The 23,311-nt window shown below is 38.5% G+C and overlaps 1 protein-coding gene across 5 annotated transcripts in view; it reads left to right on the top strand.

The window, feature by feature from the left end:
• SGIP1 (SH3-domain GRB2-like (endophilin) interacting protein 1) overlaps nt 1-23,311 on the top strand; it is a 329,295-nt gene that overhangs the window by 144,884 nt on the left and 161,100 nt on the right. For all 5 annotated transcript variants that reach the window (XM_006879756.1, XM_006879754.1, XM_006879753.1 and 2 more), the window contains 2 exons: nt 12,760-12,823; nt 22,816-22,840. In XM_006879756.1, coding sequence (XP_006879818.1) covers nt 12,760-12,823; nt 22,816-22,840 — 89 coding nt within the window. The remainder of the gene's footprint in view (nt 1-12,759; nt 12,824-22,815; nt 22,841-23,311) is intronic.

Here is a 23,311-nt window from a genome sequence, read left to right as displayed (position 1 = left end):
GTGAATATACCACAGCTTCTCTATCCATTCATTTGTTGATGGCACTTAGGTTGTTTCCAGCTCCTTGCTATTGTGAACAGAGCCATGGGTGTGCATATATCTGCTTGGGTGGTGGTTGTGGTTTCTTTAGGGTATATTCTCAGTAGTGAAATTGCATTGTGGGGTCAAATGATATTTCTATTTGCAACTTTTTGAGAAAGCGCCATACTGCCTTCCATAGTGGTTGCACCATTTTACACTCCCACCAACTGTGAATAAGAGTTCCAGTTTCTCCATAACCTCGCCAGCATTTGTTGTTTGCTGTTCTGTTAAATTTTGCTGTTCTTACTGAGGTGAGATGATATCTTATAGTTGTTTTGATTTGCATGTCTTTTGGTGCTAGCATATTATTCCATGTCACCAACTGATCAAATAGTTCTTCTTCAAAAAGCCTTCACTACCTTTAGCTCTTCAAAGATCTTCATTGCCATTTAGAGAGTTCTATTTTAGTGCCTCACTGTAAATTTCCATATATAGATTCTAAATCTCAAAGTGCCATCCATATCAGAACCTTTTACAATTCAGTTTTAATGGAATGTGTCATACCAGCTTTTCCCAATAAACTTACCTCAGAATGATGGGATATCATCGTTTTGCACACTGAATATAAAGATCACTTAGATTTTAATCATATAAAAATGAAGGTAAATCATTTGCCAAAGAAAGCACATGCCCAGTGTTTATTCTAGAATCACAAATCTGTAGCACAACAACCAATAACAGATATTTAGTAAGTGACTGCCCTATGCCAGACACTGAACTAGATGCTGTAGAGTCTAGCTGTAGAACAGGTCCGAGCTGGGGAATCAGAGAGACAAGTTAAAAGATAGACATAAAATGGTTGGGGAGCAGGGGATGGAAGATTTCAAGAATCTTAAGTGACTTTTTCAGTACAAGCAAAGCTTTTTTTAAAATTTTCTACTCGTTTATTTACAAAATTCAAATACATTGTTTTTAAGAACAAATTCTTTCAATTTCCCTCACCTCGCCCCCATAAAATTGTACAACCCCATGATTAATCCCCCTCCCCCCTGCACGTCCTTATCTCTCTGCTTCCAACCTCTCCCCCACCCCTGTCTTGGATCCTATACTCATTCTACGATAATGGTTTTATACAGTATTTATCCTTGTCAGAGTGAGTTAGTTCACTCAGTGCAATGCTCTTCAGTCCTCTCAAGTTAGGTAATAATTTACAAAATCATTGCTCCTGGTGCTGCATAGTATTCCATCGTGTGAATATACCATAATTTCTCAATCCATTCTTTTGGGCTGTTTCCATATTCTTGCGATGGTGAATAATGTTGCTATGAACATTGGTGTACAAACCTCAGTTTGTGACTCAGTTTTTATTTTCTCAGGGTATATTCCAAGTTGTGGGATAGCTGCGTCATATGAAATTTCTACATTTAGCTATTTGAGGAAATGCCAAACTGCCTTCCAGAATGGTTGTACCATTTTACAATCCCACCAACAATGTATAAAAGTTCTTTTCTCACCATATCCTCTCCAATATTTATTACTTTCTGCCCTGTTAAACTTTGCCACTGGTACTGGAGTGAGATGGTACCTCATTGTGGTTTTGATTTTCTTCTCTCTTAGTGCCAGTGATTTAAGCAAAATCTTCAAATGATTAACTTTATGTCATAAAACAGATAGTAGCTGTTACATTAGGGAATAAAACATTTCCTCAATAACATTCTCTTAGAATAAATAGTTAGCAGTGGCTTTACAAGGGACATGTTCCTAATGTTTACTCAGTCTCATTAATAAGGTTTTTGTTTTAAGCCTGCAGGTATTCTTATCAAAGCCATTATCAGTCAGTCAGTCACTCCATAGGTTTTTCTGAGTCAGAATGGCTGAGTGTGGTTTAAGGTGCTGACTCTGTTTTTTAATTAAACATGTCTTAGCTCAACCACTTGGTTCACAGTCCTCTTTTAACTCCAGACACTAAACTTGACTCTTCTATTTCTTCACTTTTGTTCAGCTTCTCCTAACTTGATCATATCAGAGGTAGTGAGGATAGCACAAGAGAGGGCAAGGTGCAGATCTGTTGTTGTTCAGAGGGTCTCTGTAATCCACTTGATAATGCCTGATAATAATAACAACTAGTACATGATCTGTGAGTCAGAATAGACTGTCACTGACAGAGGTTGTGGGGCTTTGGGGTTTGATTTTTATAAAAAATAAATCTGTTGGGGGGGTGGAATCCCTGGAGATATATTGGTGAAGCATTTGACTGCTTACTGAAATGTCAGTAGTTCGATTCTACTCTGAGATTCCAAGATAGAAAAAAACCTGGCAATCTGCTCCCATAAAGATTCCTACCTACGAAACCCTTTAGGGTAATTCTACTCTGTCCTATAGCTATGAGTTGATATTATTGGCATGATGGCACACAATACATACACTAGAGAATGCACCAGGCTTTTGAAATAATAACTTTTAAAATCATTAGGGAGTTAGCCTCCATGTTAACTGTCTTATGTCTTTCTACAAGACCTTATTATGGCAACGAATCTGAATCAGATTATAGTATCTATATTTAAAACTCAAAGGAAGAGCTGATATCCTAAGCATCTTAATTTTTCTGACAGAAATACAGTGAACATCATAATGAATAGATCTTGTCAGTCTGGAGTTGCTGTCAATACGAGGCATTATGCCCAGAGCAATTAAATTTGCCTGTTTTGCATTACAGAGACCAAATGTTTGGCCTGGGTTCCTGCAGAAAATAAGTAATTCCATTACATATGATTCACCTTTAAGTAACCCTTCAAGCTGATGAATACTCAACCGGGAAATATACATGTATTACAGAAATAATCCACTTAGCAAACATTTATTAGATCTCCTTATGTTCACTGGGCAGCATGCAAAGATGTAGATATGAGAAACAGTTACTGGTGTGCAAGAAATGTGGAGTTTAATTTGCCTAAAACTTTTCCACACTTAAAAACAGTTCCTTTGAAAAAAATAGTTTCTTTTGATGAACCTAGATGAGTACTGATAACTAATGGGAAAATATTTAAAAGATATAAAGAATGTGGGATCAGAAAGAGGAAGTTTGGAAATGCAGTCTGCCATTTACCACCTCTGCAACCAGACAACAAGTTCTCTTTGCCCCACAGTATGTTAGAATGGGAGGACAGCCCCTTCTTATAAGACTGTGATTAGCTAAACACTCACACACTCTCATTGTTTTCTAGTTGGAACCCATCCTTTGCCTGACACTTGAGAGTTTCTGAGGTTATAAATCGCATAAAGGGATTTCCCTTCTCTCTCCTAATGAGTTGCTGGTAGATTCAAACCATCAGAGAGGCACTACCTTTGGGTCTGTAGCACAGTTCCCTATGGACTACACCACCAGAGCGCCAAGCTGAAGAACTTTGTAACAAAGCTCCTAGAACAACATAAGTACTATAAACGATGCTTACTGTTTTGAGTGATACTATGGATTTGTGCTTGAAGGAAGCTTTTCATTGCACCATGATGTACAGTTGTCCACTCAAAAATGTAAAAAATAGCAGAACAGCCTTCACCCTACATCTCTTCTCCTTAGTCTAATACATATGGATTCATATAAGACCATCCCATGTAGAATTTGAACCTTCTTCTTGTCTAATCCTTCTGTAAACATGAATGCACATCAAAACACTGAGTATTTATGAAACATAGAAAATGCTGAGAGGTCATTAGTTATATTCATTTATATATTCTTTATATAGCATATATTTCTATATTAATTATTACAGACACACCGACTGAGTGTCTGTTTTAACTTCAGCTTGTTAGCATTGATGATGTGTCTTTTGTTTACCAGGCATTCTTCTGGGCACTGCAATAGTAAAAAGCTAAGCATGATGGGCTTTGGAGTCTCAAAACCTCATTCAAAAGCTTGGTTATTTCACTTATTTGGAAGAGGAATTGTATTACTTTAAGCTTGTTTCTTAGGCCATAAAGTTAAAACAAATTCAATGCTGTTTAGTAGATTCCAAATCATAGCCACTCTCCTTAGGGTTTCCAAAGCTGTAAATATTTATGGGGGTAACTTCTTCTCTGTCTCCTGCTGAAAGTGTGGGTGGATTTGAACTGATGGTCTTTCCACTGACATCATAATATACAACACTTTATGTCAACATGGCTCCATCATTCATAAAGTATGTTGCTAGTAACTCCTGGAGTTACTGAGAGGATCAATTTGTGTGAAGTGTTTGGTACAATTCCTATTCCATACTCAACACTGAATCAGGAGCTGCCGTCCAACCACTCCTAGTGTTTAGAGAATGAGAAATTAAAGTATGTCCCTCCAGACCTCATGTCCTATGAGGACATGAAATCTTACAGTGCACATAGCACAGTACTCTTAGAATTGGATTTAAACCCATATATTTCATTCCAAACAATAACATGATTCTGTTCCCTTCTAGTCTGTCTCTTGGAAGAAGCATTTACTAATTTGTAGAGGAATGACATGAGGAAATAGGTTTAATTTCTTTATTATCTGTCTTTTGTGTCTCGAACTTAAATTCACTGTCATCCAGTCAGTTCCATCTCATACCAGAGCCATCAAGTTTCCACGGCTGTGAAGCATAATGAGAAAGACTGCAGATCTCATTCCAAGGAGCCACTGGTAGATTCAGGCAACCAGATATGCTTGGCTTTAGGTTAGCAGTGTGACTACATAACTTTCACTGCCACCTCATCTTCGTCTACTTTCCTGCAAACCCCTGGATCACTTCTAGAGTAGGCTTTTTTCCTTTAAGCCCTACCCAAAAGCACAGTTTGGGGAGGACTGGAGACAAGAGGTGAAAGTTTACATGAATAACATAATATCCAAAGATTTTGTGGTGTTTCTGTGTACCCTTGAGTCGGCATACTCCACCAAGTTTTCAGAAGCAGTAAATCTCATGGCAGGAGATAGCCCATGTTTTCCTGAGGAGCAGCTACCTGGTCGATTCAAACCATGCTCCTTTATGTTGGCAGCACAATTCCTTGCCAAAGAGCCACCAGAGATTTTTAAAACCATTTAAAAGACATTATGATTGTATGATGGCCTTAAAACCTGGATGAAGGACTGTTACAAAAAGCACAGAGGAAAAAGGAAGATGATAGAAATTGGACACCTTCAAAAGAACGCTCTCCTTCAAAGCACAGAAGGATACTACTGTATCCTAGGCTCTTTCTCTGTCGCCCCTGGCACACCCAAGTTTTAGAATCCACCTTTGGCACTGCTTCTTCACTTGTCCCTGCCCCATGTGTCTTCTCATCTCAGCTCCCTTAGGCTAGCTAAGGTGATAAACCATTTGATGCCAGCATGCTTTTAGAGAGGTTTCCGATCTATAATTGAAGACCTCCCCTTGTTGGCTTATTAGCATCCTGTAGAATCGGAGGAGTTCCAGGAAGGGAAAAGAAGGGGTGTTATTGTCAGGACAATTCACTTGCTCTGAAAGACAGCCAAACATCATATCTGGTTAAGGACCATAGGGCCTCTGTGTGATCCCAGCCACGGGCTGCCAACACTTTGGTTTTTTTTTTTCCTTTTTCCTTCCTGCTCAGAACTCAAGTTGAAGAGTGTTAGCTCTGTCTGTCCATCTACATAACTCCTCTTCATTTCTAGGAAGAAGGATATATCAGATATGATTAAAAAAAAAAAAACCAAACCACAAACCAAAAACAACCAACAGCTTTAAAACACCAAGCCAAATTATTATATACAGGCCCAAATTTTCTTTTTGGAAATTTCTTATAAATAACTTTAGCTTCAATGTAACATTTCAAGAAGCTGGTGTTTATCTAATGAATCCCTACAGAACATTCGTACCCAAAAGAAAAGTAAATGGATAGAAGTCATTTTCCCTCCTTCACCTGCCAGGCTGTGTGCTGAAAGTCAGAATGCTCCAAATTTTCTTGTTTTTGTTGGTTTTACTTTGATTCCGGGAAATGCCAAAGGAAAATACCTGTATATACAATAATTGATATTTTAGATGAAAACGTATTTTTTAAAAAACATTTCCAAAAGAAAAGACCTTTAAGCTTATTTTTTTTGTCTTGTAGCCTATTGTAAGAAATATATTTTACACTGCCACTTAATTTGCAAGCATCAGACAAATACTGAAGCAGGAGTGTCACAAGGTTATCTTTATTCCTTTTATGGGCAATGTACTCTATCCTTTCTTCTTCTAGTTTAGATCTTAAATGGAAGCTTTTTCCCATCAAATTGATTTCATAACATACCAAAGAGCCATGACTTGCAGTTTGATAAGGAGATGAGAAATGATGTCTTGCTTGTTTTTTAAAAAGTGTTTTAGTGTGATGTATAAATATATATATATATATATATATATATATATATCTCATAAATTATTTATTTCATCAGTCTTCACTTGTAGAGTTTCAGTGACATTAGGCTGATTATGTTTCTTGTGTTCAGTTATTGCCATAATTCATTAGTCCAAACATTGAGTCCTTTCATCCACCCACCTGCTCACTAAGAAATTTTGGTCTTTAGAAGGCTCGCTGGTGGTTCTGTAAAAAAAGTGTAGCCAGAGTGCTCCTTGGAGTCAGAGATGACAAAGCTGCATCTCTCATGCTTTGGACATGTTGCTATGAGAGGCTACTGTTTGAAAAGGGACATCATGCTTGGCAAGATGGAAGGTCAGCGTAATACAGGAAGACCCTCAAAGGGACAGATTAACACAGTGATGGTAGTAATGGGCTCAAGTGTGCCAGAGCTGATGAGAATGACACAGTACAGGAAAGGGTTCAGATCTGCTTTTTATAGGGTTGCTATGAGCTGAACTCAATGGAACTTAGTAACAACCACAACTACTAACAAAAAAGATTGGTAGTTTGAACCCACAAGCCACTCTGTAGGGCAGTCTGCTTCAATAAAGGTTCATAGCCTTGGAAACCCTAACCGGTTGTCCTCTGTCCCACACAGCTCAGTGTAAGTTGGAACGTAGTTGGTGGCAGTGAATTTAGGTTTATATCTTTGCTAAGAAGCCCTAGTGGTACAATTGCTAAGAACTCAGATGCTAGAGAAGAGGTCGACACTTTGTTATCTCAACATCAAAAACCCAAAAATCCTCAAAAACAAACATCAAGAAAATGAAAGTCACTCAACCGATAGGTAGCGTCATAATAGAAGAAGAAAAGATTGAAGTTGTGAAGGATCTCATTTTGCTTGGTCCCACAATCAACACCCATGGTTACAATAGGCAAGAAGTCAAAAGATGTGTTGCACTGGGAGAAATCTGCTGCCTAGAACCTCTCTCCAAAGTGTGAAAGAGCAAGGATATCAGCTTAAAAACAAAAATGCACCAAATCCAAGCTATAGCTTTATCACTTGCATCCTATCCCATAGAAACCTGGACAATGAAAAAGGAAGACCAAAGGAGAAACGATGTCTTTGAATTGGGTTTAGAGAAGAATTCTTGATGGACCACCAAAGAACAACCAAATATGTCTTGGAGGAAGTGTAAGCAGGGTGCTCCTTAGAGGCAAGAATGGTGAAACCTTGTCTCGCGTACTTTAGGCACATTGTTGTTACATGTCATCATGTCAAGTATGATTCATAACGACCGTATGAACAGCTGACCTGAACCCTGCGCTATTCTGTGTCATCCTCATACTCTCTGACACACTAGAGCTCATTGCTGAAGTCACTGTGTCAAAATCACTCTTGTTCAGACTCTCCCTCTCCTTCACTGACCCTTCCAAGCCTGGTGTGCCTCTCCAAGGTAGCCTCACCTAGCTTCACTTCTAATGTATAAAAGATGGAGTTTCACCATCTTTGCCTCCAAGGAGCACTGTGGCTGCACTTTTCCCAAGACATATCTATTTGCTCTTTTGGCAGTCCACAGGACATTCAGTATTTTTCTCCAAAACCACAAGTCAAAGGCACTGAGTCTTTTTTTCTGACATCCTTATTCTTCATCCAGCTCTCTGGTCTTTTTTTTCTGTCATCCTTATTCTTCATCCAGCTCTCTGGTAGTTGAGGTAATAGAGAAGGTGATTGAAAAGACCATTGACCTGAATCAAGTACACATTGCTTTTCAGCATTTTGGAGTGTTCCCTGACAGCCGACTTTCCAAATGCGCTGTCTCCTTATTTCTCAACTGCTAGTACCAAGGGTGTTGATTGTCCAACACCCTTGTAATCCAAGTAAAATTAAATAATTGACAATTTCAATCTCTTCTCCATTTATCATAATGTTGCCTCTTGGTCCAGTGGTGAGGATTGTTTCTTCCTGATATTTAGATGTAATCAATATTGAAGCTATAATTTGATCTTATGCAGAAACATATCAAGTCCTCCTCACTTAGTGATATAGCTATTGTTGTTATGTGCCGCCAAGTTGCCTGCAACTCATAGAGACCCTATGTACAATAACTCTGAAGCCTACCCTGCCCTGAGTCAGTCTCACTAACTCCAGCACACCTACCCACATTGCCCTAGTCACTGTTTCAATCCATCTCATTCGGGGTCTTCCTTTACTGTGCTGTCCCTCCACCCTTCCAAGCATGATGTCCTTCTCCAGGGATCGGTTCCTCCTGGAAATATGCATCAGAGAGCTGGATAATGACTAAGGATGACAGAAGAATTGATGTCTTTGAGTTGTGGTGCTGGAGAAGAATCTTGAATATACCATGGACCGCCAAGAAAATAAATTGGTCTGTCTTGTAGAGAGTTATATAGGTAATGCCTTGTAATTCCTTTCAGATCCTCAACTATTGTTTCCCTCTTCTGAAGCATTTCTTGGATTATTTTAAAATAAATCCTCAGAACTTGGCATGACTCTCTAATGACCTCAATTGTAGCAAGTATGATTGTTTTCTTCTTAGATCTTCTCCAAGAGCTAAGATATGGGTAACTTACATTTTCTATTTTTGCTTTAGTCTTTTTCTTGATACTTTACTGAGTTTCATCTTCAGAATTTTCTTCTTAGTTTACTGAACTTCTGAAATGTGTTCACTTTTAATGGGGAAAAGGTTTAATTTTTTTCTCTTGTCAACAGTTTGCATGGTTTTTTTTCTGGAACATCACATTGATAGTGTATTCTTAGTTTATAAGAAACAAGAGTCTTTAGTGAAATTAAGCTTATTAGTTGCCTTAGTATTTGATGAAGGTGTGTATAGTCTTTCTTTCCTTATTAATAACCAAAATTCCCTTACTATTAGCTAGCTGACTGTTCAGACATGAAGAGAATATAACTTGAACTAAGCTAAGCAATTAGAAATGAAGCTGGAAAGGGATCCTGTACTTCCTGACTCCTACTCGCATGTACTGTTCTCTGGAAACTAAGCTTTTGACTTTCATAACCTGAGTCATATTAACTATTGTTAAAATCTTAGAGTTAAAAACCCAGAGTCTACAGAAAACTACAGTTCTAGTTCTCTACTTTATTATTAACATATGAGAATTCATGGAATCTCTGTTTATTTTCCCTCTGTGGTAAGACATGTTCTTATCTCATCCATAAGTTATGGGAAGTAAAACACTTTGGAAACATAAGATACTAATACCATTGGTTTTATGACTCTATAAAAATAGTAGTGATTGATAACTATAGTATCCATTGCCAACGCAATGATTAAATTAGAAACATAGGACAAACCATTAAGAGACCTGATGCCTAAGAAAATGAATAATAATAAGAAAATTATTATTTGACTATGACTCATTGTATCCTTAAAAGGGAAAGGCAGGTGTGATATGGCAGAAACAATTAAAATTAAAAGTGAAAAGAGGGAAGATTTTCCTAAATATTACCAATAAAACAAACCCATGCCATTGAGTCAATTCTTTCTCCCTGAGCTCCTCAAAGACTGGATAGAACGGTGCCTCTCCTCCTAACATGATTTCTGAAGCTGTAGATCTTTACAGGAGCAGAATGCCTCAGCTTTCTCCTGTGGAGAAGCAGGTGGGTTCAAACTGCTGACATTTAGCTAGTAGCCCAACACGGCACTGTGCCCCCTGAGCTGCTTGTGAAGTCGTACATACAGGGGTTTAGATTTACATGTCAGTTCATTTCCCTATGTGTTTCTCATGTGGAGGGTATTGTAAAATTGTTTTATGTGGGAGATTTACTAAACACCAAAACATTTCACGTTTTAAAAACCTAAACTTCTTAAGTGGAATGATTATTAAAATGTAAAATGAGATGAAACAGAGGCATTTTAGACATTATATTTAAATAGTATCCTAAAAGCAAGATAATGGATTAGTCAGTCTGAGTGGCTTGGGCTGACTCATATGTTTTGGAAGAAGGTATCATCAAATCAATGATGCTGTAAATGTTTTCCCTTTAGTCCACTTGGCAGTGCCAATCACAAATCCTTCCTTCTCCAAATTCTCAAAAAGACCAAAGCACTGCAAAAAAATTTACAATTTTTAATACATAGTATGTGGATATAATGCTAACATAAGTAATGCAAGCCAAGTGTATGACTATTAAATATTTTGTGGTAGTCAGGTACCATCAAGAATATTTCAACTCATAACAAGTCCATATGACAAAGTAGCACTATCTCATATGATTTCCAGACTGGATCTTTGCCTTTGTGTCAGCAGTTGGGCATTTAACCATCTTATTATGAGGGTTCTTTATGAAACACAACAAAGTCAACAACTGTGAGGGTTTCCTATGAAATCCATAAGGAATGCAGAGGGTGCAATATTCAAAGAGAGCCTTGAAGGATGCTCGGAGAACCAAGGCTGAGGTTGGTTGTCCACGATGGGAGAAGGGGGTCTTGTCACTCCAGTGTTGCCCAGATGTTGCTTCTTGGAAGATATTTTAACAAATAACATCTGTTACATGCAGTTTTTCAAATAAACAAGTATCATCTGTTTTAAATCAACAAATATCATCTGTTACCTGTGTGGTACCTTTAGTAAGTGGGTTGACATAGTGGCTTCAACAATGAGCTTAAGCAATTATGAGAATTGCCCAGGATGAGACAGACAGTATCCTGTTGTACATGGGGTCTCTATTTGTCAGAATGGACTCAGTGGCACTTAATAACAACCTATAACTGATATCTAGAACATACAGCCGAGATTGACCTGTCCTCTGTCATGGAATGCTCACAACCTACCAGGAAAACTTATATGGGAAACAAGTAGGGTGCATTTTAATATGGAGGAACAGTGTTTTGTGGGGAACACAGAATATTTAGTGTCATAACCAGGGCTTTAAACTGACTCTTCTAGGATCTGTCATAGCCCAGGAAGCTAAACTATAATGGAACAAATTTGTAAACTTGGATGTACCAAATGATAACTGGAAAGAAAGAAATTAGAGTTTAATACCAAATGTTAACCATAATGAGAAAAATTATGGGCCAGTGCCCTGCTGGAAATGTAATCTCTCTCTTAGAAAACAAGAACAGTCTATGTGTTGCACAGCAACCAAATATATTGATTGGCAATCTCATAAACAGTTATGTTCAGCTCAAAGGCAAAGACTTGACCACATCACTCTGAATGTATCTCTGTACAGTCCTGGCAGTAACCCATTCTCCTGCCTCTCTCAGACTCCCAAAAGAGCTTGTTGCATCTTTTCCAAGTCTCCCTTTCCAGGGCTTTTACTTATTCTTTTTCCCATTCTAGTTATCATTCCAATACACTCATACTGTGCAAGTTTGACTCTTACAGCTTCACTGAGCAGCCCATCAGTGAACTGAACTAGTCAAGCCAGTTCAAAGTCCTTAACAACAACTGAGTGGGCCCTGCAAATGAAGTGAACTTTAGCCTGGACCTTAGAAGATCAATTGAAATTCTAGATGTTGAAAAAAATAAGTACTTCAAAGGTAAGGGCTGTGTAAAGTATAAAGAGATACAGGAGTAGACGTGTAGAATATATGCAAGAAGAGAAAAAACAAACACACACAACAGTTGCCTCTAGTTGATTCCAGTGCATGGCAACCAGGTGTGACGGAGTTGAGTCATGCTCTATTGGGGTTTCAATGGAAGTTCTGATGGCTTGGTTATCAGGAATTGCATTGCCAATTCACAGGCAGGAAGTTCAAATCCACAAGTAGCTCCTTGGCAGAAAGTTGAGCTGTCTCCTCCTGTGCAATGAAAACCCACTGGAGAACTAGGTATGAGTCAGCCCCTAACAACAGCAAGACAACAATGCTTCAAAATAGCTCATAATCTTTATTCCAAATCACCTCTGAATGGACTCAAACCTTCTGCATTTTTATTAAGCAGTTGAGATGTTAAGTATTATTGCACCACTCAGTATGTTTAGAGAATGCTTTTTAATCCATCTTGACCCCAGGAATGAGAAAGTAGAAAAAGATAAAATGGAAATGTGATGCAAAGATAGTTTACATGATCTGTTTCTTGATATTATCCCAATCACAAAAACATGTCTAACCTGGAAATTGTTATTCTTTTACATCCATGATTCATTTCTAGACAGAACTTCAATTGGGAGAAATTAACAAAATGGTCCAAGGGAAGTGTACAGTCTTCTCTATTCTCAGATATCTTTGTGTTACTTATAGTGCAAAAAACTTACACTGGCAAGTTCTAGATAAACATCCATTGAAACTATAATAAAGACTTATATGCACAGGCATACACAAGCAATTGAAAAGATTTTCAATAGTGTTTGAAAATTCAAGGTGATCTGAGTTATTGCAGCACACTAAAAAGATTTCCACTTGAATGTTGCTGATGTATTTATTTGACCTCTTTCTTTTTTTCCCACAGGATTGAAGAAACGTACAAGGAAAGCTTTTGGAATACGGAAGAAAGAAAAAGATACTGATTCAACGTATGTACTTTAAAAACTTGTTTCTCTGAAGACTATTTAACTATGAGATGTCACTGTTATAAAAGTGCCATAAAATTTTCTTGGTGATGAAATATGATGTGATGGTTCTTCCCATCACTGTATACATGATAATTGATAGGCACAGGCATTTTATTTAGGTTTGTTCTATAAAGACTTTTCATTATGTGTTCAATTTTTTATTTCTTATTTCTCAAAGGCTTGGTAGCCACACCCCTGGCAAGCCTAGGAAGTAAAAAGAGTTGCTACACTATTTGTTGGTAATGAAAATCATGCTTTTCCACCAAATGGGTTGCCCCTAAAAACAATTTAAGAAACAGATACCTGCTTAGGTAGATTAGACTCAACCAGACACAGGAAGGTAGACTAGGTAACATCCCTAATCTCTTGCTTGAGATACCAAGATTTTGTTTGGTTATAGTTTATAAAGCATATTAGGTTTCCATTTGATGATTCACAGACTTTGTGTTTCATGATGTAAGTTATAATACTCACAATAATCACACTTTTCGCACTTCTCTATACTTCTCATCTCCAGTAATCCTTCCATTTGATACCTCCTTGCCTTTATAGCCCTGTCCTTGGGCTCGTACTATTCTTTTGACCCTGTATGATTGGTTATTCTAAGGAGTGTGTGCCACTGTAATCCTTTATTCAGCCTATAGGCCTATCTATTGTTTGGCTGAAAGTTAAGCATGGAGGTGTGTTCTGTTCCAGAATCAAAGATTAAACGGGACCTTGTATTCATGGCTACCTATCTCTATTAGACTAATAAACCTGGCTATTTTTATTATTTTAATGTTTTGTTTCCATATTTTTCCCTACTCCATCCAGTATCTCCTACTCTGATCCATTTTAGAGTGATCAACAGGAATAGCCAGGCACCATCTAGTTCTTTGGATCTCAAGGTCATTGAAGCTGAAGATTGTGTGGGCCATTAGTCCATTGGACTGACTACCACAGTAAATCTTGGCTTTTCTTCTTCCTTCTTCTGAGCAGGGAGAGGACACTACTTGCACTGTAGATGGTAACTTACAAGCTTTTAAGATCCCAGTTGCCATTCACCAAAGTACGATGGAGAACATTGTCTTTGTGGACTATGCTATGCCAATTGACCTTGGTGTTTCTCAAGACTCTAGCCTCAAGATATGCCAAGATTGTGCATATGCACCATTGTAAATCATAAAGTAATTAGAAAGAATGGTGTTTGAGGGGTTAAGAAACCAATACCAGAAACAACAGATGAACACTTTTACCTATTTAAACTATCACACCTGAAAAAAGCCCACAGACACTGACATCCTATTTTTTTGTTTGCTTGCAATCACTCATACACGTTGTATTTTATATAATTACTATTGATCTATTCCTATTATGTTCAAGCACATAATAATTTCATTCCACTTATTAGACCATCTTGTATACTCCTTAGAAGTACTGAGCTCTGAGTAAAACACTCTGCTGGTTTTTCGATCCTGGCAGCAATTAAAATATGTAAGGTCAGCAGTCCAGGAAGTTGGGATTTCAGCCCAAACTTAAGAGGACACCTCTCCTGAGCTGCAACTGGTTGTGATCATGTGGAAATGCAGATATAGTATGATTCACTGTACTTCAGAACTGAGCTTATTAGACATTTCATCCTAATAGCCCTGACAAAAAGTGCGAAAATTAGGAAATCAGTAGTTTGTACACAAGTACAAAGAAAACAAAAGGAACTATATTTATTCTCACCTGTAGATTTTCATTCTGCATGATTTTATTATCTTATTACAAGTTGGTCAGCATTGGTAGGTTTTCTTGTTCTCTCAGAATTTAATTTAAAATGTATGCAGTAAACTATCTACCATATTACTTAAAACATGTCTTACACAGTTAAATGAAACAATATATTTTAAATGTGCTGTGATGGCCTAGTGAATAAGGATTTGCTCTGTCAACCGAGAAGCAGGCAGTTCAAATACACCAACTTCTCTGAGGGAGAAAGACAGGCAGTCTTCTCCATTTACAGCCTCTAAAAATATGCTGGGGGGTCTTTCACAAATCAGTTTCAATTAAATGACAATGTGTATGAGCTTTTTGAATATATGGTACCTAGGAGCCCTCATGTCACAATAGTTAAGAACTCACTGCTAACTGAAATGTTAGCATTTATAGGGTCGATGGCAGAAAAATATGCTTATGAGATCTTTCCTAGGAAAGACCTAGGAACTTGGATAGAGCCATTCTGCTTTGCCATACAGTATCTGTTAGTCAGTCACTCACTCAGTGACATACAACAAAGACTGTGGTACCTAGTGATTAGCAAATATTCAATAAATGGGTTGTCTCCTGCCTTTATTACTATCATCACAAAGTAACATTGGTAAGTTTCTTCTGAGCAATTAAAATGAAGTTTCATGGGAGCTTGAGGGTAGGAAAGCTCACATTAAGATGGGCTATCAGTGATGCTACAGAAGGAAGGGGACTTGAATTTGAAATTTGAGATAATGAGAACATAAACATCTCCAAGGAACAACAAAAGCCAAATGAGAGAGGTGAGAAAGTCTTGCAGGCATTCAAAACAGAAAAGTGAATAACATGCCTTCCTTTCCACTGAGGAATGATGATAATGGGAAGCATGAATGAGAAGGAGGCCAAGGAAGGACTTTGTTACCAGGCTGACGTTTCTAATCTTTTCCTTAGTTAGAGGGGCATCTTAGAAATCTCAAAGGATGTTAAACCAAAGAGTGTAAAGAATTGGGGGAGGAAGCTTTTTTTGTCAAGATATCAAATCTTAAGTGCCTTGATAGTTTCTTTGTAAGTTTTCTCCCTTTTAGTGAATAATGACTTCATGGAAATGTATTTATTGTAGTCCTAAGTTTTTTCCTAAATCATTGCATCTCTAGGAATTGTGTAATTCCTGCTTACTTAAGAAATTGTCATTCTCTCAACATTAATTACCAAAACTTGTTGTAGTTGTTTGCTTTCAAGTTGGAACTGACCCATAGTGACACTCCAGTGTGTTTTCAGAGGCAGAAAAGGAAGGAGATTGCCTATCCTTCTCCCATGGAGCATCTGTTGTATTTGAACAACATGCCTTTAGGATTGCAGCACCACTACTTACCACTAGGCCACAAAGACTTAGTAATGGCTTTTCATTTTTACATCAAAAACCCTGGGTTTAATAACAGTGATGCCAATAGCTCCATTGTCCTGGGGTTGGCATCTTTCTTCACTGGACCTTAGTTTTCTCATCTGTGAAAGTGAAAGTTTATGCTAGATGTAATTAATTTTTTTTAAAGTGCAAAGTACTGCACTGATCAGTCTATCAGCAACATCTGTTAACACCTACAACATGCCAGGTGTCATGTGTGACACAATTAAATTCATCTCAGGGAACACATCATTAGAAGAAACCAAATCTACTTTTCTATGGAGAAAATATCTGTAACTGACTACAGATATTTTGTATACAAATATTTTGTGATTTATACAAAAGGGAAGGGGAAAGCCATCTAGCATGGCAAAAGATGTTAAATAATCTCACCAGGGCATGCACTGCCCTTTCATGCCATTTTTAAAGATGTGAAAAGAGGATTAAGGTTTTCATTATGACTTTGAATATATGCCCAATAGCTCCCAGAGGAACTCTAATGGGACATCATTTGCTCATAGAATCCCAACTTTCTTCTTTCCAGATGCTATTGCTCTTATTGTTAAGTATCATTGAGTAGGAACAGTAGGATCAGAGCTGACACTCCTATGTTTTCTAGAGTTAATACTCCTAGGTTTTTTAGAGGCTGTAAATCACACAGGAGGAGATTGCCTTTATTTCTCCTGCAGAACAGATGCTGGATTTGAATTGTATGCCTTTGGGTTGGAAGTACAAATCATTATCACTCAGCCAGCTTTCCTACCATATGTTGTTGTTGTTCTTGTTGTTATTATGTACCTTCAAGTACAACTCATAGAGACCCTATTAACAGTTGACATGAACCCTGCCCTATCCTGTGCCATCATCTCCCAAATTACTTATAGCAAATTGGTTCTAGTTTGATCCATAATTAGAAGGACAAGCAGTTTAATAAAAACAATGTTCATGAACCTCTGTTCTCTGATTGGACCATGTATCATTCTTCAAAAGGAATCATAGGTGGAAAAAATTGGGGAAATAACTGTGGCAATTTGCTGTCCTTTCTGCTATAGGTTGTGCTTATGTTAAGCAGGAATCTTAAACGTTGCTGATGGAAACTGTTTTCAAGGCTGTTCCAACCAGCCCAGGGTTGCTAAGCAACCTGCTGGGCTCAACTCCAGCACTCACTCCAGCTGATTGAATCTCCCTCCAGAAAGAGTCAGGTTAGGAAGAGGGCTTCCTGATTTGATCCTCATTACAGTAACCGATAAATAGAGGACAGGAGAGAAGTGAAGTGACAAGCCTGTGCTTTGCAGGCCTATCCTTTTTAATTATGACACTAACTCAGTTAGATTAGTAGTAATATCTCAGCTTTAGGGATCAGAAATCAATGCCAAAGACAATTAAGTAACTCAATGAAGGCTTCTCAGAAAGTAAGACTTGGAGTCAGTACCCTATTTCAGAATCTGTGTTTTGTCAGATAGAATGAAAAGTGTAGATGGGTACGATGGCAATGTAGCAAATGGATATGGGGAGAAAAGGTAGTAGATACAAGATGTACCTGAAATAGAAAAACTAGAGGCAAAACAGCCCTGAAAGATGATTAGCTTTAAATTAGATGTAATCGATATAATCAGCATTCTGTTAAAAAGGGGGGAAATACAGTCTAAAATAAAATCTAAAACTTCATGCAAAAGAGTTATTTAGTGAATTTAGAACACATACACAAATGTCTACAGCTGCCATTATCTCCCCACTACCAGATCTTATCAGCAATTCTATACTGTTCACAGGATTTTCAGAAAGAAATGCATGGCCAATCCTGGTTAGTCATATTCTGGGAGCTCTACTAAAACCTGTGCACCATGGGTAACCCATGTGACATTTGACACACCAGTGGCACAGTTTTCAGTGTTATAACAATCCCAAGTTCTCTCAGTACAGCCATCTGACAGACAAGTGCTGGGCAAATTAGAAGAATGTTCTCCTCAAACACAACAAACTGATAATTTGGTTTGTAACTCTAATAGCGAATCAGTCTTCATACCATACCCTGAGCCACAGGCCCTCAGGTCCAACCAACTGTTAATCACAAAGCCCCACCCCATTCCAGGTCCTAATTGGTTTAAACAAGATGCTTCCAGCCTACAATTGATTGCTAATTGAAATAAAGACCAAACAACTTACACTTGATTATTAATTAAATCTAAGCAACCAACAGCTTACATTGTTTGTGTTGATGTTGTTTGCCTTCGAGGTCTGTGGAGCACAATGCATGACAACCGTATACACAAAAGACCTAATGCTTTCCATAACTATCATCATTTCTCAAGTTCATAGAGTTTCCAGAGGCATGTGGTTTAGAAAGTGAATGGCACTCCTGCTTCCAAACCTGTTTTACAACTGGGAGCTCCACCAAACATTGTCCACATTTGGACACCATTCTGGCATTTGGTACCCCAATGGCATAAGATTCAGCATCACAAAAAACCTAGGTTACTTCATATAGCACATTGACCAAGAGTGATGTACGAAGTGGAAGAGTGTTCCTCCAGATATAACAACACTATTTAAAAAAACAATGATTCTTACTGCTGCTAGACCAATAAGCAACATCATGATAGATGGAAAATAGATTGAAATTGTCAACAACTTCATCTTATTTGGAACCACAATTAACACCCTTGATACCAGCAGTCAGGAAATCAGGAGACACATTGCACTGGGACAATATGCAATTAGGGACCTCTCCAAATTATTGAGGAGTCAGTTTGAGTACTAAGGTTTGTGTGATTGAGCCGTAGTCTTTCCAATCTCTTGCTATATATATCTGAGAGCTGGACAATGAATAAGAATGACAGAAGAAGAATTTTGAGAAGAAGAATTTTGATCTTTGATCTGTGGTGTTGGAGAAGAATGCTGAACATCCCATGGACTGAAAGACAAAAAAAAATCAACAACAAACAAATATGGTTTGGAGAAGTTCAGCCAGAATGTTCTTTGGAGGCAAAGATGCTAAGGCTTTGCCTCACATATTTTGGACATGATGCTAAGAGGGGCTATTCCTTAGAGAGGGACAAGATATGATACTCAGAAAGGTAGAGGGTCGGCAAAGGAGTGGAAGACCATTGGCCCGGTGGATTGACACAGTGACTGCGACAGTGGGATCTAATGTGTCAGGAAGTGTGACTATAGCACAGGATAGACAGGATTCAGATCTGTTGTTCATAGGGCTATTAAGGCTTATTCCCAACTCAACAGCACTTAATAACTAACAACCCAATCCTAGATCAGGTTACATAATAATTACTATTTTAGACAGCACTGTATGAGTATTTACCATATGATAGATTCAATTCTAGGATCTTTACTTTTATTAACTAATCCTTCAACAGTCTTATTGGGTTAATGCTACTATCCTTGCTATTTTTACATGAGGAAAGTGAAGAATAAAAGGTCTCCAAGATTTATGCCAGCTCCCACCACCTTTCCATATGAGGGTGTCATCATGTCATCGACTCTGCTGCTATCACTAACCTGGAATGAAACTTAGTCTCATCATTGGTTATCATCAGAATGCAAGCCTATTGAGAGTTTTGTTATCCAAGTAAATGATACTTTTTACTTTGGAAGCAGTGTTTTCAGGGGAGGGGAATCGTATCTTGGAGTCCAAGTTGTGTCAATGGGATATGATTGGAGTCCATCTTTGTGTTCCTCACTGAAGGTAGATAGGTAGGTAGGTGGATATACAGATAGCTAGACAGGTAAGACAGGAAGACAGATAGATAGGCATATGAGCAGAAATAGTAGATAAATAGGTAGGTAGAAATGCTATACATGGAAATACAGTTACTCTTATCTTCCCCAACTTCATTAAAGAATAATGATTTACTGGGGAGGAAAAATGTCAAGAATTTCTGCAGTTGCCCCCAGGCCTGATCATCTTTTAAAAAACCTGATGATATCTAAGGTAACCAGTTGCTGTTGTTAAGTGCAACAACCTATGAACAAAAGACCTGAACACTTGTATAACTTTCATTGCTTCTCCAAATTCATAAAGTTTCCAGAGACAAGCTATTTCAGAAGTAGTTACCACTCCTGTTTCCAAGCTTTTTTTAACCTGGGAGCTCTACCAAACACTGTCCACCATACATACATACATAACCATTATCGAATTTGACACATCAGTGTCACAGTGTTTAGCATCACAGCAACCATGAGTTACCTCTGCAACCAAAGGAAAGACCAAATCTAAAGACCAGACCAGACAATGGATCCTGACAAGGCTCTGAGCCTGGTCATGAAGGCCCAAACCCAAGTTAATTAACAGCCCCAAATTCCAAGAAATTCCTTGACTGCCCTTGGGCCATTTTGACCTTCTGTGCAGGATGGATGGTGAAGAGATTGAGATTGTTCACAGCTTCAGTTTTGCTCGGCTCCACAGTCAACACTCTTGGCACCAGCAGCCAGGAAATCAAAAAACGTATTGCAATGGGGAAGTGCTGTTAGGGACCTCTCTAAAGTACTCAAGAGCAATGGCGTCTCTTTGGAGACAAAGGTGCGCCTGATACAGGCCATGGTCTTTTCAATCACTTGTTATGCATCAGAGAGCTGGACAATGACTAGGGAGGACAGAAGGAGAATTGACGCCTTTGAGCTGTGGTGCTGGAGAAGAGTATTGAATGTACAATGCACTGCCAAGAAAACAAACAGATTCATCCTAGAGAGGGTTAAACCAGGCTGCTTCTTGGAGGCGAGGATTCTGGGGTTTCGTCTGACATACTTTGGACATGTTGCAAGGAGAGACAGGTCTTTGGAGAGGGACACCATGCTGGGTAGAGTAGAGGGACAGCGCAGGAGGGGAAGACCCTCTATGAGGTGGATCGATTCAGTGACTGGGGTAATCGGGATGGGTGTGTCAGAGGCAATGTGATTGGCACAGGATAGAGCAGGGTTTAGGGCTGTTGTACATAGGGTCGCTATGAGTCGCAAATGACTCGGCGGCACATAACAACAACCACAACAACATGCACTTGGTTACTTGGTGTCCCTCTCAGACCATTCAATAAAGGCCTGTTCGTTTCTTGGGACCAGCTTCTTTCTATCTATCTCTCTTGCTCTCGACTCCTTTTCTATCTAGCATACTTACTGGTCCCATCTCCAGAAGAACAATTCCAACCAAATTCATAAGGATTTTATCATTTACCCAAGTACTATTAAGATTTTCTTCCGAACAATGCAGATCATTTCCTAAGCATAATTCAGGTCCCCGGTTAACAGAACAACATTTTTCTAACTCCTTGTAAAATGGATGGAAGTGCATATTATTTAACTTGTGGTTCCTCTTCCTTTTCTACCTTCCCTTTGTTGATCCAGATCATTTCCCCAAAATAAGGATACTACTCCTCCTAAATTGCTACAAATTTCAGTGTGTTTGCAGGTACTCTTAATGAAGATAAACCCTGCTAAAATAACAAAGATTATAATAAGCTAACATTGCTGAGTGCTTGCTTACTATGTGCCAGACCCTGTGCTAAGTTTTTTATGTACATTGAGTTATTTAAAGAAGTTTAGACAGGCTAAGTAACTTGTTAATGGTTTTGAAGTGAGTCAGTAATGAAGCCCAGAAACTCAGACTCATCCTGTTCTATAGACCTCACTCCTGACCACTCCCTGCAGACTTTTGTTGTGTTGTTGATTTCCATTGAGTCGACTCATAGCGACTCATAGTGACTCAATAATGCCTCTCCATAACTATCATCTATTCTCCTAGTTCATAGAGTTTCCAGAGCCATGTGGTTTAGGAAGTGGATGCCACTTCTGCTTCCAAACCTGTTTTACAACTGGTCGCTCCACCAAATACTGTCCACAGAGGGAAACTATGGGATTTGATACCTCAATGGCACAAGGGTCAGCATCACAACAAACCCAGGTTACATCACACAGCACATTGACAAAGAGTGATGTGCACAGTGGAAGAGTGTTCCTCCAGATATAACAGCACTAGTCTCGTTTAGCAGTGGTTAAGTGTCATCGAGTTGAATTCGACTCAGCATAATCTGTGCACAAAAGACCTGAACTCTGTTCTATAACTGACATCATTTATATACATTTATACAGTTTAGTGGAAGCAGGAGTGGCATCCACTTCTGTAATAGCTTGCCTCCAGGAACCCTGTGAACCTGGAGAGAGGAAAAAAGGCACCCAAGCATCGAGGACTCTCCTTCATAGGGTCACTATGAGTCGCCTGCGACTCGACCACACTTAACAACAACAACAGCATACCGTTTAGAGAGTTCCCAGACTAAGTGTCCCTTTAAAAAGCTTCCCTGAGCTTGAGTCAGCCATGTGTGCCATTTAACACAGCGTCGCCTTCCACTTCCTGCTTTCACATAATCAAAGGAAACATTGACTTCAGAAATCTTAAAAAAAAAGTGCCGATCTTTAGAAGAAGTTGAAAAAAATTTATAGGAGTTTCCTCTTCGAAGAGGAAATTCAAGTTCACCTTCCAGGGGAAGGATGAGGATAACCCAGTTTACGTTCTTTCTAGGAGTTTTCAATGGAGCCAGCTAAACTGGGACACACTCTTCAATTCTCCCTAGGAAAGTCAACCAAGGCATTGCACGAGCAACTTGTGATTTTTGGAATTTAGAGTTTGACAGCCATCCCCTTCCCTTGTACTTATTCCACACACAAACATCACTTTTAACCAATTTGCTTTGATTGGATTTTCATTATCCTGAGAATTGGGGTGGGATGGCCATTAATGGAGTTAAGGTTAATGATTCCTATTGTTGTACTTCAGTCTGCATATCAAATCGTATTCTTTTCTCTAATGGCTTCTAATTTCTTTTTGTTACAGAGGTTCACCAGACAGAGATGGAATTGTAAGTATTTAAAGGGATAATTTTTAGTAGATTTACTCTTTAAGAGTCCACTATTTTAAATTTTTAATGTTTTAGGCTTGGTTTGGTTGTGGGGTTTTTTCTGTAGAGGAAGAAATAATTTGAATGACTTTTTAAACAGATTGCTGTTATAATCTTCTATAGCTATTGCATGGGAAATAAAAATGATCTTGATCAAGTTTCTATTGTATTCCCCTAAAATCCTGCCCCAGAGTAGAGAAGCGAACCATTATCAATGTGCCTGGTCAAACATCAGACAGTTCATGTAGGAGCTGCTGCCATCAACTGTGATTTCGTTTTCCACCTAATGATGTAAAAGCTCATTATGTGAGAATGTTTTTCTCTCACAGAGGCCACAAAGTCATAATGGATTTGAGATCCAATAAATTCAGAAGAAGCCTTTCCCCTTTAGTACTTGAGCTTGCAGATGCATTTTCTATATTAAATTCAAAA

Source organism: Elephantulus edwardii, unplaced genomic scaffold, assembly GCF_000299155.1.
Source record: "Elephantulus edwardii isolate Elephantulus edwardi_28Jun2011 unplaced genomic scaffold, EleEdw1.0 scaffold00005, whole genome shotgun sequence".
Classification (NCBI taxonomy): domain Eukaryota; kingdom Metazoa; phylum Chordata; class Mammalia; order Macroscelidea; family Macroscelididae; genus Elephantulus; species Elephantulus edwardii.
The sequence above is the reverse complement of the archived record's forward strand: the minus strand, read 5'-3'. Positions and strand labels throughout refer to the sequence as shown.